We start from the raw sequence: 13859 nt of genomic DNA, 5'->3' as shown, positions 1-13859 counted from the left end.
CAGAGGCGTGATGGACAGGAAACATCACGAACCGAGCATGCGGGCGCAACCGGTCATGCCTATCTGGCCAGCCTCGCCCGCGACCCCTGAGCATGGTCATGGGCGGGCACGTCGGCGCACACTCAACCTGAGCTCGCCACGGTCTGGCAGTCTTGCGCACACAATGCACGGCCGCGGCAGCCAAGGCGCACGTCATACGCGACGGGGACAAAGCGAAATTGCACGTTTTCCGAGTTGTTCGGGAGTAGCCTGGCGAGATAGCCATTTTTGGTGATGCTACTGTGCTAGCAGCGCGAAGCTCTCAGGGTCGAGACTTCGCCATGGTGAAATAAGTGCCGCGTGCGTCTCTCCGTCGGCTTGGCCGTGTCCTGCTATACACGGCGGCCCGCCATCTTGAACGAGATCGCGCAGAGTCAGGCTCAGTCAACATGCCTCTATTTGAGACTGCCCACGTTCGGTGCGCCCGACACGCCCCAGTCAGACAGAGTCAGGGCGCGCCGCCCCTGGGCGTAGAACAAACGCGTACGGCAAGTGCACAGATAAGCGTTAGAGGCGGGAGCAGCTTATGTCAGCGGGTTCAGAAGACGCACTTTAGATCACGATTTGAGCAGGGCGGCGGCTTCGGCGAGGGAAACAGGGACACACCAGTCCCCGGTCCCATTCCATGTGGCGCATGATCGCAATATTTCTCCTCGCCTATCGCAACGACAGTCACACCGAGCAAGGCCTTGCGCCACATCAGCCCTGCCCAGTGGCATATAGGAGGCGGATGCATGTATCACACCCTTCTGGACCACGCTTGAACGACGGCGACTACAACCCCTGGTCACGCGACGGCGCACCGAACGAAGGAGGGCAGGGTATCAAGCCAAAACGTACACAATACACTAGAAGTCGACCACACAAACTGAACGTTATCGCACCGTACCAGTAAGTAGTAGCCTTCATGATGCAGGGTCGTGGAGCACTGCGAGAAGGTACCGCTCGTCTGCAACGCAAACCATGAGACGCGGCGTTCGCGGGAGTCAGGTCCAGTAGGTGCGCGTGACGTACCGGGCGAGATCATGATTTCGTGCCGTTTCGTGCGGATTCGCATAAACCGCATATCATCCTGGCGGCAGCGACGGTCGAAGTCGTGCAAGGGATAACTTGTCAGTATCGCTCGGACTATCGGACGGGCCTCGGCCGCGGGCAGGGAGGACGTACCGGCTCTGACTGGTCGCTGCTGACCTCCTCCAGCCCCCGATGCACGCTATCGACGATCCGCCCAACTGCGCTCGCGTATTTCCGCCCTTGCTCGCCTTCGAAGACGACACCCGAATGTCGGATGATCGTGATGGGATGGCTACGCGTGAGGAGCATGTAGCCCAGGACCGATCGGTGTGAGGAGAGCACGGTTAATGTCTGTTCGAGTTCAGGCGGCATCGGCACCGCTGCTGAGGACGACGATGCCACTGGTGCCCCATCCATCGCGCTGCCCTGCGCAAAGCCCGTCTGTGCGGACGTCGGCGACGTCAACCCTTTCAAAGACTATCTTGGATGAACGTGGTGACCACAAAGCAGCCTGGATCTGCGCAAGCGCGACTTACCATCTCGATGTGGATCCCGATGCGATGTTGGCGGGAATGTTGCTTTTTTGCACAAAGATCAGCCAGGCCGCGTAGTAGCGTGCAGTCGCGTTGGCCGTCGTCGAGGAGGACGGGGAGGCCCCGTCGGGAGCGTGTTCTCACGCCAAACACGTTCGCGGCACGGTGATTACATAATCTCTAATAGCGACCCTTTTTGGGCAGTTCGCCGCGGATTGCTACGCCACACCTGCGCCACCATCTTGAGACCGGGTCCGGTTGCTAGGCCTCCATACTTTATGCGCTCGAAGTTCGAACTATCCAAGATGGTGTGGTGGCTCGGATTAATCGTTCTGTAGCGCAGCGTGCACGAGAGATTGTCCTCTCTTTTCTATCTGCCTGACTCAAGGGCCCGTGCGTGACACAGACAAGTACCGCGAATGCGTACAGGCGCTTGTGCCCAACACCGGTCTCTGCTTCGTGCAGATTCGGTCAACGGTGCAAGACGAAACTCCACATGTCGAGTATGTGTCAGAGAGCGAATTGACCAACTGTCCAAGGAGGTATGCGGCCTACATCATGGAACGTGCAAAATGCCGATAGAGCGTGCTTTGTCAATTTCGCATATCAAGGCCAAAGGTACGTACAGTGGAAATTGACATGTCGGGCGTCAGCCACTACATTATCAAGTGTTCGCTTACTTGTACTTACAGAAAGGCGATCCAGTGAAAGCAGGCCACGAGCAGTCGCAGCAGTCCCTCGTGCGAAACCGGCCGTCGGCCGTCAGAGTGGCTCAGCATCTACTTATCTGCGGTCTACGCACATTTGTGTGCTGGATCCGTGATTTCGCCTGCCGTGCCAGGGTCATCCTGCCTTCTAACCCCAGTATGTCTTCTTCAATTCAACGCCACTGTGTTAGCCGTCCGCGATACGCTCACGTTCACATGTTTCGCCCTTCGTCACAAATTTTCCTATGGCAACACGCCGCGGCTACGTCCGCGAAGGCGCGCCACCCACACCCACATCGAAAAACTGCTAGCCCGCGAAGCCAGCCGGCTTAGCGAGAGAGGTACGGCGCGCGCGGGTGCGCACATCAATCTCGACAATCGGGATTTGCGTTCGACAGATCCCCAGATCACGCCGTACGCTGGGACGCACTTTCCACCCGCGGCCGCGCCAGTGCAGCGTCAGGGAGATGTGGTGCCGTTACTCCGCGGGAGAAGCCACGGCGTTCTGCCTGTTGATCAGCCATATTCGCCGGGGGCGCCGGCAGAGCCCACTTACCGTTGTTCGCGCGCTCCCCTCGGTGTCAAGGCTGACGCCGGCCGCGTATGGGTGACAATCAACGCAAGGGAATTGGGCGACGGTAGCCTTTTCTTCAGGGCTATGGTGGTCCCGCTATGGCTCAGCAGATCATGATTTACCTTGCGCGCCAGGTGGCTACACAAGGTTCTCCAAGAGCCCATCACCCTGTCCTCCTCGCTCATGTCCACGAGCGAGGCCATTTTCTGACATATCCTCTATAGTGACGGGCAAATCGAAAAACAGAGCGCGCAAGACATTTAGAAGCTGAGAAGAATATCCGGGCTTCACGACGCAATCTTGTCGGGACGTCCTCAGCTCCCAGAACTGCCGAGACGAAGGATCCAGCGGTCCAACGTATCACCCCATCTATGAGCCTTTTTTGCGCCACCTCCTCTCAGTCAGCGGGTACTACTTAGCCGCTACTGGCATGCGGTGTGCTGCAGTTGGTCTCCCTCGTTTTCTCGGCGAGTGATGCGGTTTACTTCTTCTCGACAGCGCTACGTCTCCTTGCGCCACGATGCAGCTGCTCATGGCGTACGGTAACTGCCGTCGAGTAGGAAGCCTGCAGGAGCTACACCTGGCCACACGCGGCGCAAGAACGCGACCAGAAGCGCCACGCTTCACTTGCGCCTGCACGCGGGAACTCCAAGCCTCTGATAAAATACTATCTCCGAGGGCGTGGCGTCCTGTTCAGACGGAAGACTCTGGTGCGTGTTTGCTTGGTGTTTGCGGTCATTCTAGTGGTCCCCTTGAAGTGGAGCAAGAGGATCGGGAGATATCCGGCGTCGACCGGGCATGCGCCCGCGCGCGACAGTCGCAATGCGCCGTGTGGATCAAGGCACGCCTTGAGCATGGCCGTTGAACGATTCTGTCGGTCGAACCAATCGCGAATTTCCCGCACCAGTGTTGTTGACGAGTCGTGCAACGCCTCTCGCCCGCATACGGGAAATTGTAGCTCCTCTGCAAATATAGACAGAGGACATGGCTCCTCCGTGCGGCACAGATCATGGAGCGTGTTTGTGGCGGCTCGTATTCTCACTGCGATCCGCTTGACAAGCCTAGAAATGGGACGTGTATCGAATAGGAAGATGACGGGGCTCGCTTGGACGTGTTGTCGCGCGCGCGACTGGAATATAGTGCATCGCACGGTACGCTGGCACCGTGCAATGGCAGGCCTTAGGCGTGGCCGTCGCTGTGGTCGAACACGTCGCGAATCGCGTTCATTCGTCGCACTGAATGATTGTGAGCTCGTATGTACTACGCCTCTCGTGCGCGCCACTCCCCGGGCCGCTGATGGATAACCCATCGAGGTCTGTAGCTGTGGCAGTTATTGATAGTTCGGCTCGGTAGACTGGCGTAGGATTGGATCCCGACATCCGTTCCGCTTGTACTAAGCCATCCTCGATTCAGGCAAGTGCAAACACTCTACTTCTAGCTGTGATCTACGTCTCAACTACATACAGCTGCATACTCTGGCCACTGGTAGCCCTGTTGTTGGAAAATCATATATTCGCAGCTATGATGTACGTCACCAACCTGCTCTCATTTATGGTGCTCGCTCTCATTGAAGTGAATACATAGGCTACGGCAGCTTCAGACTGTTCAATCCGAGACTACAGACGATCCCGCGAATGTTGGAACTTGGGTGCTCCGGTCTCGGAACGAAGACCTCGCCGGCCGCGGATCAATGCCCTCTGCACTATCGTTCTTCAAGGCCAATTAAGTATAGGAGCTAACGACGAGCAGCCCTGCCGGCAAGAGGTCTGGGGTGGAACATGCCGTAGCAACCATATCGCACCGTTGCAACGTGTCTTCAATTTATGCAGCCTCGTGTCTACTACTATCATTACTTTCATATAGCAGGCGTCCATGTGACGACTTCCACTCCACAAATTGCGCAGCGGAAGCAGATACCGAATTACAATTACAGGAAACAAGTGGGACGGCATAGGGGCAGGTGAACTCGATCTACCTCCGCCGTGGCTCGTTCTTGAATACTTGCCAAATGAGGGTGCACACCAGCCCGATCCCCCGCCTTGTGGTGAGCGTTCCAAATATGGTGTAGTTTGCGGCGATGCGGCTTTGGTAGCGGCTACTAGTACCAGGCGTAGTGGGATGAACGCGCGTCTTCGGTACTGACCCCAGAAGTATGTCGACGCAGCCAGGAACTCTACGTGGCCGAGGCCTGCGCGGTTAGGTGGCATATGCACTGTGCATGCATGATGTGCGGCCCTTTAGCGGCCGTGGACGTGTGGCGGCCCGGTGGGTGGTCTACCCACACAGCGTTCTGAATCTGATGTACCCACCCGTCGCTGGTCCGAGGGTTCTTCCCAGTATTCCTGTCAAGGGGTGCTCGCGCACCGCTCACTGCGTAATAGCTAATTTTTGATGCGAATCGACGGAGAGTCAGACGCCCGGGTGGCACCGTAAGCGCTGAGGACTGCTCGTGGTCCCATTTTGACGCTCAGCGCTCAGCTTCGAATTTGGCCAGTCATCTGCATGGATTTGACTTCTACGCTCTATCGACAGAAATAAACCCCGCGTCTGCAGAGCTGTGCAGCGAGTAGCGATGTCAGCCAGCAGAGGGGCAATAGTTGCCTAGCGACTCGACTGACAGAATGAATACATACTATCGATGTTTCTTTCAGGGTTATAGATATCTACGGTATGGTACGTGGCGCTACTGGCGTGTAAGGAACCGCCTATCGTCGGTATATATCATGGCTACTTATATGTGCCTGCGCGAAGAGGCAGCATCATTGTAGCGACAGTTCTGGATGTTCTTTGGCCGCTGGTGCCCTCCCGTCAACCTGCTTCTGGCGCCTTACGAGGTTCGAGTTCAATGCCTGTTCAATGGAATAAGTCTCACTCGGGGCCTGGGCCACGCGCAACGTGCAGCTTCCTCCTACAGTTAGATCAAGTGTATCGAAGGGCATCGGGCGATCTGAACGACGCGCTGAGATAGCGATCTGATTAGCGTCAATGTCGGGCAATTCGTCAGAAGGTGCGTCAATGCTGGGGTACAAAGTTGAATCATTTCGACGCGTGGTCGAGGCCTTGACGTGTAGCAACCAGCTACTACCTCGATATGACCTCAATAGTACCCTGCCGAGCCGGCGATACATACCGCAATCAGCATGTGGTCTACCATCTCCCAGCTAATGACTCAGCACCTGATAGATGAGTATGGCAGCGCAGCCTCAATAGTGGTGGGCGCGCGTCTCAAGAACATTGACACCATCAGACATCTTAAGTCTGCAGGAGCCGTCGAGATGCTCAAATTGTAGGCCAGTCGATGATAACACTGTCAGTGAATCTCGGTAGCATTTCGATACCATACCATTCATCCCCATTGTCTTGACCCTTCATAGCAACATTCAGCAACACAAACGCACTGACGGCGTGAAGCACCGGAATTGGAATCTACTTGTACTCACCGATAACCACCAGAGGGCAAGGCCAACGACCAGAGGCATGTCCATAATGATAGCGGGAACGAGTGGAGCTTCCTCATACGATGACCGGTCCCGTCTTGGCAACGGAGACGCAACTATGATGTACTTTTATGGATCACACATCCAAATTCAGTCGGTAAGAATGCCGAAACTGACACTCACTTGGTGTGAAGAGTGCAGGGTCGAAGGAACATGGAAATATCGCGCAGTACTACAGCTTGTCTGTCGCTTGACCTTCGCTGTGAAACAGATGCACTCACAAGTCAGGTCGGACACGGCAAGATCCTCTTTCCAGCAGACCGAAACCTTGAAATATCGCAGTTCAGCGCGAGTCGAGAGTCGCTTCGCCGATCTGAAGCCTACGCACCGCACTACAACACACCTCAGTTCGTCAAGAGCATAATGGGCGAGCCGCGTAACGTTGCGTGATGCTGGGACCGCTCGTGCATCGTGGCGGCGCAAATTTCATAACATCCACTTTGCGCCCGTCGACCGTGCTGTCCTAGCCAAGGAATTGGCTCATCCAGAGACGGTAACGTGTAATGAAGGGTGGCCTTGGCAGAACCTCTGAGCTACTCGCGAGTTCTGACGAGCGCCGATCATTATCCAGAAATTGAGGGCTCGACTGTCGGTCCAACGCCTCTCGGATCTGTAATGAATAATGTGGAGGGGGCGGAGGTACAGTGCATAGGCCCGCAAATTGCTCACATGTACAGCTGGCAGTCTGACCAGGACCCCCGAAAATTGGCTGAAAGGCCAGATCCGGGAGTCCCAGATTTTGGCAAAAACGTCTGGACGTCCGAACGCCAAAATGTCTGGATTGCCATCCGGCATGTCGGTCATGATACCTTAATTGTCTGGATTACGGAATCATGCCTCAGATTTTACGATTTTGTCTGGATTGCTGGATCCGGCCTTCAAATTCGTATTTTTTGTCTGGATTGACGGATCAGGCCTCTATAAAACCGATTTTTTTTGTCTGTATTGCTCTTCTAGGGCTCTGGAGAGCATTCTCGACGGTGACAGTCAAACTACATAGTCTACTAATCCTCTTCCTAGGTTAATATTTGTGTGTATTTCTGTGTCACTGAGTGAAAGGCATAGACTGTATCGAATTCTCCGGGACCATACAATCAATTCTAACCAACTGCGTGGCTGGCATTACATGGTGCTTCTCTTGGATGATGTCACCTTGCATTGAGTCCGTACGTTTGCTGAACTTAACAGACAGCAAGTCGCCAGTCAGGCATTGCCATACGGAGTTTGCTCGTAAATCGAAACACATTACCAACATATTACACGTAAGGATGAATCATTTTAGGCACCGAATATTTACACATAAGACACCAGCGGCGCCACCGTGTATCTCTATGTACTTGTCTGGACAGGTATCCGACCAGATCTACTATTAGGGAAATGTCTGGACTAAGAGATCGGGCATGACCATCAAATGGAGCTTTTTGTCTGGATTCCGATCCGGCCAAGGCCTAAAATTATCCAAAATCTGTCTGGATTAGGCTCAGGCCTTTCAGCCAATTTTCGGGGGTCCTGTCTGACCTCGCGTCGCTTCGATGGCTATAGGCGGCTTCTTTCGTCTATAAACCATCGGGCTCATGAGTACGTTTATCGTATCGTATGGACCGGGTACTAGAATACTTACGGATATCAGTCTGGTTAGCGTAGCGCATGCGCGCGTGAACGATGAGAACGATATACTTCTATCAGACTTTACATAGCCGATGGCACGTCTGAGTCGATTCTCGAAGGTAAGAACCATGAGTGCGATAGAGACAAGGGGAGTTACGGATGCGGAAATGCGACAGATAACAGCCTCTCCTGAAGGTCAATGCGGACGTAAGTTACCAGAGACAAATGGAAACGAAGGATACCAGGGAACTGCGCGAGAGATCAAAGATGGCCCTCCGTCTCCCTAAGTGCGCAAAGATAGAATGTGAAGTTCAGGCGCCTTAGAATAGCAGCAGCAGCAGATTCGAAGGAATATTGCCAGTGACACGTCGAACGCAAAGATGTGAGTAGTGCTAAGCGCCCTTTGCAAGTTCTGCATGAGTTGATGGCTATTACCGCATATATCCACATGAGCGCGATCCGATCTCGCCCGTCACAAGTTTTCAGCCACATCCGCCACCTCAGCCACATCGGGCCTCTACCAGTCGCCCGCCAGTCACTCCGCCAGGCTTTGCTGTCTCGTCTTTTCGTCGACCCATTCGCTACGATGGCCTCTCAACGCGTATGTGCCGGGAAGAACGTTTTTGTCCACGGTAGCTTGAAGTCGGCCACCGTCGTCGTAGACGCCGCGACAGGCAAGATCACTGAAGTCTATGACGATGTACGCGACCGGGGGAGCTTTCCAGACGTGGAGGACGCCAACTGGATCGATGCTGGAGACAAGTACATTCTCCCAGGTCTCGTAGAGTGGGTCTTTTCCACCCGGAAATCTGCACACAGCTCATGAAGCCGGTACCAGCGCCCACGTCCACCTCAATGAGCCAGGCCGGACGGACTGGGAAGGATTCTGGACGGGCACGCGTGCTGCGGCGTCTGGCGGTGTCACGACAGTCGTGGATATGCCCTTGAATTCCATTCCTCCGACCACGAAGGTGGCGAACCTCGAGGAGAAACGTGCGGCTGCGAAGGGTCAGTGCTGGACGGATGTCGCCTTCTGGGGCGGTGTGATTCCCGGAAACCAGGTAAGGCGTCCGCCCTTCCACACTACCGAGCATGTCTACTCACGGGAGCAGCACGGCAGGCTCATTTACGACCACTGATCGATGCTGGCGTGAAAGGCTTCAAGTGCTTCCTGATCGAGAGCGGTGTGGACGTATGTTCTGTTACTAGTCCACCGCACTCCGCCCTCTCATGCCTTGGCAGGAATTCCCGTGTGTGAATGAGACGGATCTCCGACTCGCCATGGACCAACTGAGGGTGTGTCCATTCCGCGAGCCATGACCCGCACTTTTATAATGACATACCGCATACAGGACGCACCCACCGTCCTCTGCTTTCACGCCGAGCTCGACAAACACAGCCATCCAGCCCCCACCGCAGATCCAACGGAGTACAACACGTTCCTCACTTCGCGCCCGCAGCAGCTTGAGGTCGACGCCATCGCGCTCATCACGACCCTCCAGAAGCAATACCCCTCCCTCCGGCTACACATCGTCCACCTCTCCGCCGCCTCCGCGCTCCCGCTGATCCGCGCTGCCAAAGCGTCGGGCCTCCCACTGACGGTCGAGACGTGTTTTCACTACCTCTGCCTAAACGCAGAGCAGATCCCCGCCGGCCGCCCCGAGTTCAAGTGCTGCCCACCCGTGCGCGAGGAGGGCAACCGCGCCGCGCTGTGGGATGCGCTGCTAGAGGGTACAATCGACTGTGTCGTGAGCGACCACAGCCCGTGCGTTGCGAGTCTGAAAAGGTTGGAGGACGGGGACATCATGAAGGCGTGGGGCGGTATCAGTACGCTCGGGCTGGGGCTGAGTTTGTTGTGGACGGAGGGGAAGAAGCACGGCGTGGGGATCGAGAGGATCGTGGATTGGTGCGCGGTGAAGACGGCGAAGCATGCGGGTTTGGCAGGGAGGAAGGGCGCGCTAGAGGTGGGGTATGACGCGGATCTGGTCGTGTGGGATCCGAAGGAGGAGTTCACGGTAGGCCGTCTTTTCCAGTGGGACTTCGTCGGGAAGCTGAATGGTGTGCGCAGGTGACAAGGGAGTCGTTGAACTTCAAGAATAAGCTCACCCCGTACGAGGGCCTGAAGCTGCAGGGACGAGTGCAGAAGACCTATGTACGAGGCCAGCTCGTGTACGACCGTGCGGGTGGTGCGTTCAAAGGGTTGCAGCCCGTCGGGCAGCTACTATAGCTCCGGACTCAAAGAGACACGAATATGAACGAGAAATCTTTGTCTGTACTGCAGATGCTTTAACACAGACTAACTGCACAGGTGCTCCCAAACTTGAATGATCACGCCGCATCTTGTCGCGCAGCCGCATGAGCGCCTTTCCGAGCTCGTTCCTTCCTTGACCATCGTGTCCACATCCCCAGAAGGAGTCGACCTGTTTGGATGATGAGCGTCGGGCCTAGTCATCGCGAGCAAGGTTCATACCGGACTGTCCTCAATGAGTTCGGCATCACCCGTTCCAAGGAGCATGTCTCTCAACTCCGAATGCTGGGTGAACTTGGCCTCAAGACCGCGTCCATGACGCCCACGTTGACATCATACCAGTCCGTGCGCTGGAATTTACGACAGCGCCCCGCTTCCTCGAGGGCAGCGCGGGCGCTGGGGAGGTGGCGGACTCGTTCAGCTAGTTCTGGCTGAGTGTCTATGAACTTGTGAGCTTGGAAAACTGTATGCGATCCGTGGCTTAATGAGAGGGCTGATAGCTGTTCACTAGATCTGAATGGACGCACGGTGCTCCGCGGTCGGGTACCGGTTGTTATCCCATTGGATAGGCGTCCCGGCGAAGTTGGTAAATCTGAAAAGGTCGGTCAAGTTCGCCTTTGTATGTTCACATAGAACATGAAGACATACTCATAAGATGGGTCGTGACGGTGATAGAAGAGGATTGGGACGGTAACTTTTGCCTCAGGCAAGGGCAAATGTGGCTCGGGAGAAACCGCCCGCGGACGCACTGTGACAAGGCGCTCGCCTTCATCGACTCCGCGTCCGTCTGCGAGACCAGATCAGAACTAGTTTTCGCCACTTTGGCCCCTACCACACACCTCGTCTTGGTGTCTCATTGATGTCCGCGGGACTGGGCGATCGCTCTGAGCGGTGCCTGCGTGACTCAGCTGAAGCCGACGTAGTTCCCTGACTGCGACGTTGATCCGGTCGATCTCGTTGACTCGTTGCTGCCTGAAGGCCTCGAGAGGGCCAGCACCAGATTGATGCGGATGCGACCATCGCGAAAACGATCACAGCCACAGTGGCCAACATCCGAACAAACCAGTAAGGGCGGCTACCTAACCTGCTCGGCTTCGCTGCCATCCACTAAACCTAATCGCCTCGTTTTTCTTCGTATTTATGGCTAGGATTTGTCCGTACGCCTTCCACCCACCCACCACCATCCACGAACACGAGGTCTAAGGATGTGCTCGGACACGACGCGGACCCACAATACCTCTTGTCAGTATCCTGGTTGTCGCCAAAGTGTTTGGCAGGATCCCGATGGATCGTATTCCTCCTACTGTGGTACGAGCCATCGAGATGCTATGAGGCAGGTGAATGGCGTGCAAGATCCTGTGAAACTCTGCAAGGTACGGGCTCGCTTCTGTATCGGTGTTCATCTTACCAGTCATCTCAAATCGATGTACAGCACTGTCAAGCAAGGCCAGTGTATATTGCAAACAACAAAGGTATGTGAGCTACGATGTGACGATCCCCTGCCCCATGTTGATGTCTCGCCCAAAGAACATGACTTCTGCGGCATGCGTTGTGTTACTGCCTCTCGAAAGGGATTAGCGAACCCCGGAAGTCCACGCGCATCACCGGCTCCCTCGACCGTTGTCTGCAAGCTTCCGCAATGCGGAAAACTTGCATTTGTGGGCCAGAACGGCGTGCCTGGTGAATACTGCACGAATGCGCATCGCCTGCAAGTAACTCAGCTTGAACATATCGTCTCTCTTTCTCATCCATCTACATCCCTATAGCGAAGCGCTCCGGAACGGAAAGGCCGAAAACTGCCTCTCGTACTTCACGCGGTTCATCTCTATTGGTACATGCATTTACTATTAGCTCCTGCAGTTGCTCGAAGTGGCCGAAGGTCACCTTGAACGGGAAGTTAAGTGACTTCTGCTCCAAGCGTTGCAGTAAGATCACTTTCAACTCGGGTGAGGAGCATCTGTCCTCTTCTCTGATAACCCAGTCTCACCAGTATTCGGTAGCTCCACTTATCCTTCATATCAATGTCAGCATGGAATCTTTCGAAGACGGTATGGCGGACCCGCGGCGTATGTTCGATGGATCTGTATACTAATCATATGCAGTGTCAAAGCAATTCCGGGGCCAGTGGAAGCATCCGACACCTGTTCCTACGGTCATCAAGGTAGGTTTGCCGTCTACTGTCGCTGAGACGACCGTCACTCGATGAGACGCAGGTATGGAAGATATTCTGCGACAAGCAACACAACGACGAGTTCTCGCGATACCGGCTGAGCGTTGAGCGCACGCGTGAGATACCAGGGGGCAATAGCAAACGCCGTTGGCACGGAACGATCCGTGCGTGTAAGATCGGCGACAGCGAGAGTCAGCCCGCCGTATGCAACAACAGCGTCTGCTCGCTCTGCGGGATAATCAAAGTTCGTGCCATATATGCGACTTCTCTATTCCGGACCATGACGTCTCTTCCATCGCATCATTCGTAGACGTCGTTCCGCCTTGCGAAATTCAGCCACCGAACGAACTTTGGCCGATTCGGCGCGGGAATCTACACTTCAGCGACGTCCTCGAAGGCGAACGACTACGTCCAAGAGCGGGGCGGATCACCGTACAAGGCGATGCTCCTCAGCGATGTCGTGATGGGCAAGGCCATAAAGTTGACCGTTGACAGTCCGTCGCTCACACAGGTGAACATACACCATTGTACAATGCCAGCCATGCTGAGACCGTGTATGATCTAGCCTCCTGTAGGATATGACTCCGTCGTCGGCCAGCCGGGGAAAAGCCTCAACTATGACGAAGCTATTGGTAAGTACATAATGTTGTTCCGTATGATCGGCTGGCGTTGACGACGATATGCTCTCTCGCTCAGTCTACAAGGTGAGGTAAAATTTACGTGAAGATTGCTGCGATTGTTGACGATAGCTGCAGAATGAAGCAATTCGGCCGCTCTTCCTGGTGATCTATCGTCACTGACTCTTGACGCACCATCAAACCACCGCTTTCGTAATTTGATGACGATGAACCTATTGCACATGAATCATCGTGAACAAGTCGCACTCGCAATATCTATACAGTGTTAGTGCCGCCGCTCGTAGTTTCGTGGCGTATACAACCTTCGAAACTGCTTCGAGGAATCCGTCGCGCGGCACCCTCGAATCGCAACATAATCCGCACTGTGCGCAGGTTGCTAGACCAACCTAAGATCAATGCTAGAGACGGGAAAATGCGCGCTGTGCATTGTCTCGAGGCCTGCGCACGCAATTGGTCATACATAACGTTCGAGTACGATCGACCATCGCCTGCATCCGCACAGGATCATGCGAGTAGACAGCCTGCTACGCCCTTGCTGGGGCGCGCCAGAGGCGTCAGATCTCCGCTACAGGGAGGAAAGCGGGGGTATCTGTTGTAAGAGGTGGGCCTAGCAGCGCATTGGGCATCTTCAGCCCCCATACAACTCCTAACTTGATGCAGTCACAAACACAAGCTCGTAAAATCGGGCTGACCCGCGAAATCTTTCCTGCGGCAAGTAGGTTCGACAGAGGTTGGTAGAATCCAGTGGGATCTTGACTCGCCTATTCATAACCTGAACCACGCAATGTTTCGAAGAATAGCGGAATGATATATGCGGCTGCCCACGTACCG

General features: G+C 55.0%; 4 protein-coding genes across 4 annotated transcripts; 2 read left to right on the top strand and 2 right to left on the bottom strand.

Moving 5' to 3' along the window:
* Nucleotides 1-413: 413 nt before the first annotated feature.
* On the bottom strand, nt 414-1714 carry B0H18DRAFT_987955 (uncharacterized protein). Its single transcript, XM_048044881.1, has 4 exons — nt 1590-1714; nt 1207-1534; nt 591-1111; nt 414-503 (listed from the first exon to the last, which is right to left on the bottom strand). Exons 2-3 carry the CDS (start codon nt 1468-1470, stop codon nt 827-829), a joined length of 549 nt encoding a protein of 182 aa, XP_047897261.1. The 5' UTR covers nt 1471-1534; nt 1590-1714; the 3' UTR covers nt 414-503; nt 591-826.
* Nucleotides 1715-8408: 6694 nt separating this feature from the next.
* On the top strand, nt 8409-10446 carry B0H18DRAFT_987947 (allantoinase). The gene is made up of 6 exons (XM_048044880.1): nt 8409-8758; nt 8811-9033; nt 9093-9164; nt 9215-9268; nt 9325-9987; nt 10041-10446. Exons 1-6 carry the CDS (start codon nt 8421-8423, stop codon nt 10197-10199), a joined length of 1509 nt encoding a protein of 502 aa, XP_047897260.1. The 5' UTR covers nt 8409-8420; the 3' UTR covers nt 10200-10446.
* Nucleotides 10171-10912, bottom strand: B0H18DRAFT_1137743 (uncharacterized protein; the record flags this gene model as incomplete). The annotated part of the gene is made up of 4 exons (XM_048035604.1): nt 10171-10392; nt 10443-10683; nt 10748-10812; nt 10869-10912. Coding segments are annotated over 3 exons (300 nt in total), but the record flags the coding sequence as incomplete, so codon positions are not given.
* Nucleotides 10913-11912: 1000 nt separating this feature from the next.
* B0H18DRAFT_904226 (ADP-ribosylation) lies at nt 11913-13389 on the top strand. The gene is made up of 10 exons (XM_048041481.1): nt 11913-11928; nt 11987-12025; nt 12081-12166; nt 12221-12268; nt 12323-12381; nt 12434-12634; nt 12701-12901; nt 12956-13022; nt 13087-13094; nt 13146-13389. Exons 4-10 carry the CDS (start codon nt 12250-12252, stop codon nt 13188-13190), a joined length of 600 nt encoding a protein of 199 aa, XP_047897258.1. The 5' UTR covers nt 11913-11928; nt 11987-12025; nt 12081-12166; nt 12221-12249; the 3' UTR covers nt 13191-13389.
* Nucleotides 13390-13859: the final 470 nt, after the last annotated feature.

This window comes from Fomitopsis serialis (genome assembly GCF_022376445.1).
Source record: "Fomitopsis serialis strain Sig1Antser10 chromosome Unknown B0H18scaffold_11, whole genome shotgun sequence".
NCBI classification, from domain to species: domain Eukaryota; kingdom Fungi; phylum Basidiomycota; class Agaricomycetes; order Polyporales; family Fomitopsidaceae; genus Fomitopsis; species Fomitopsis serialis.
Note: the sequence above shows the minus strand (reverse complement) of the source record. Positions and strands in the feature narration are given on the sequence as shown.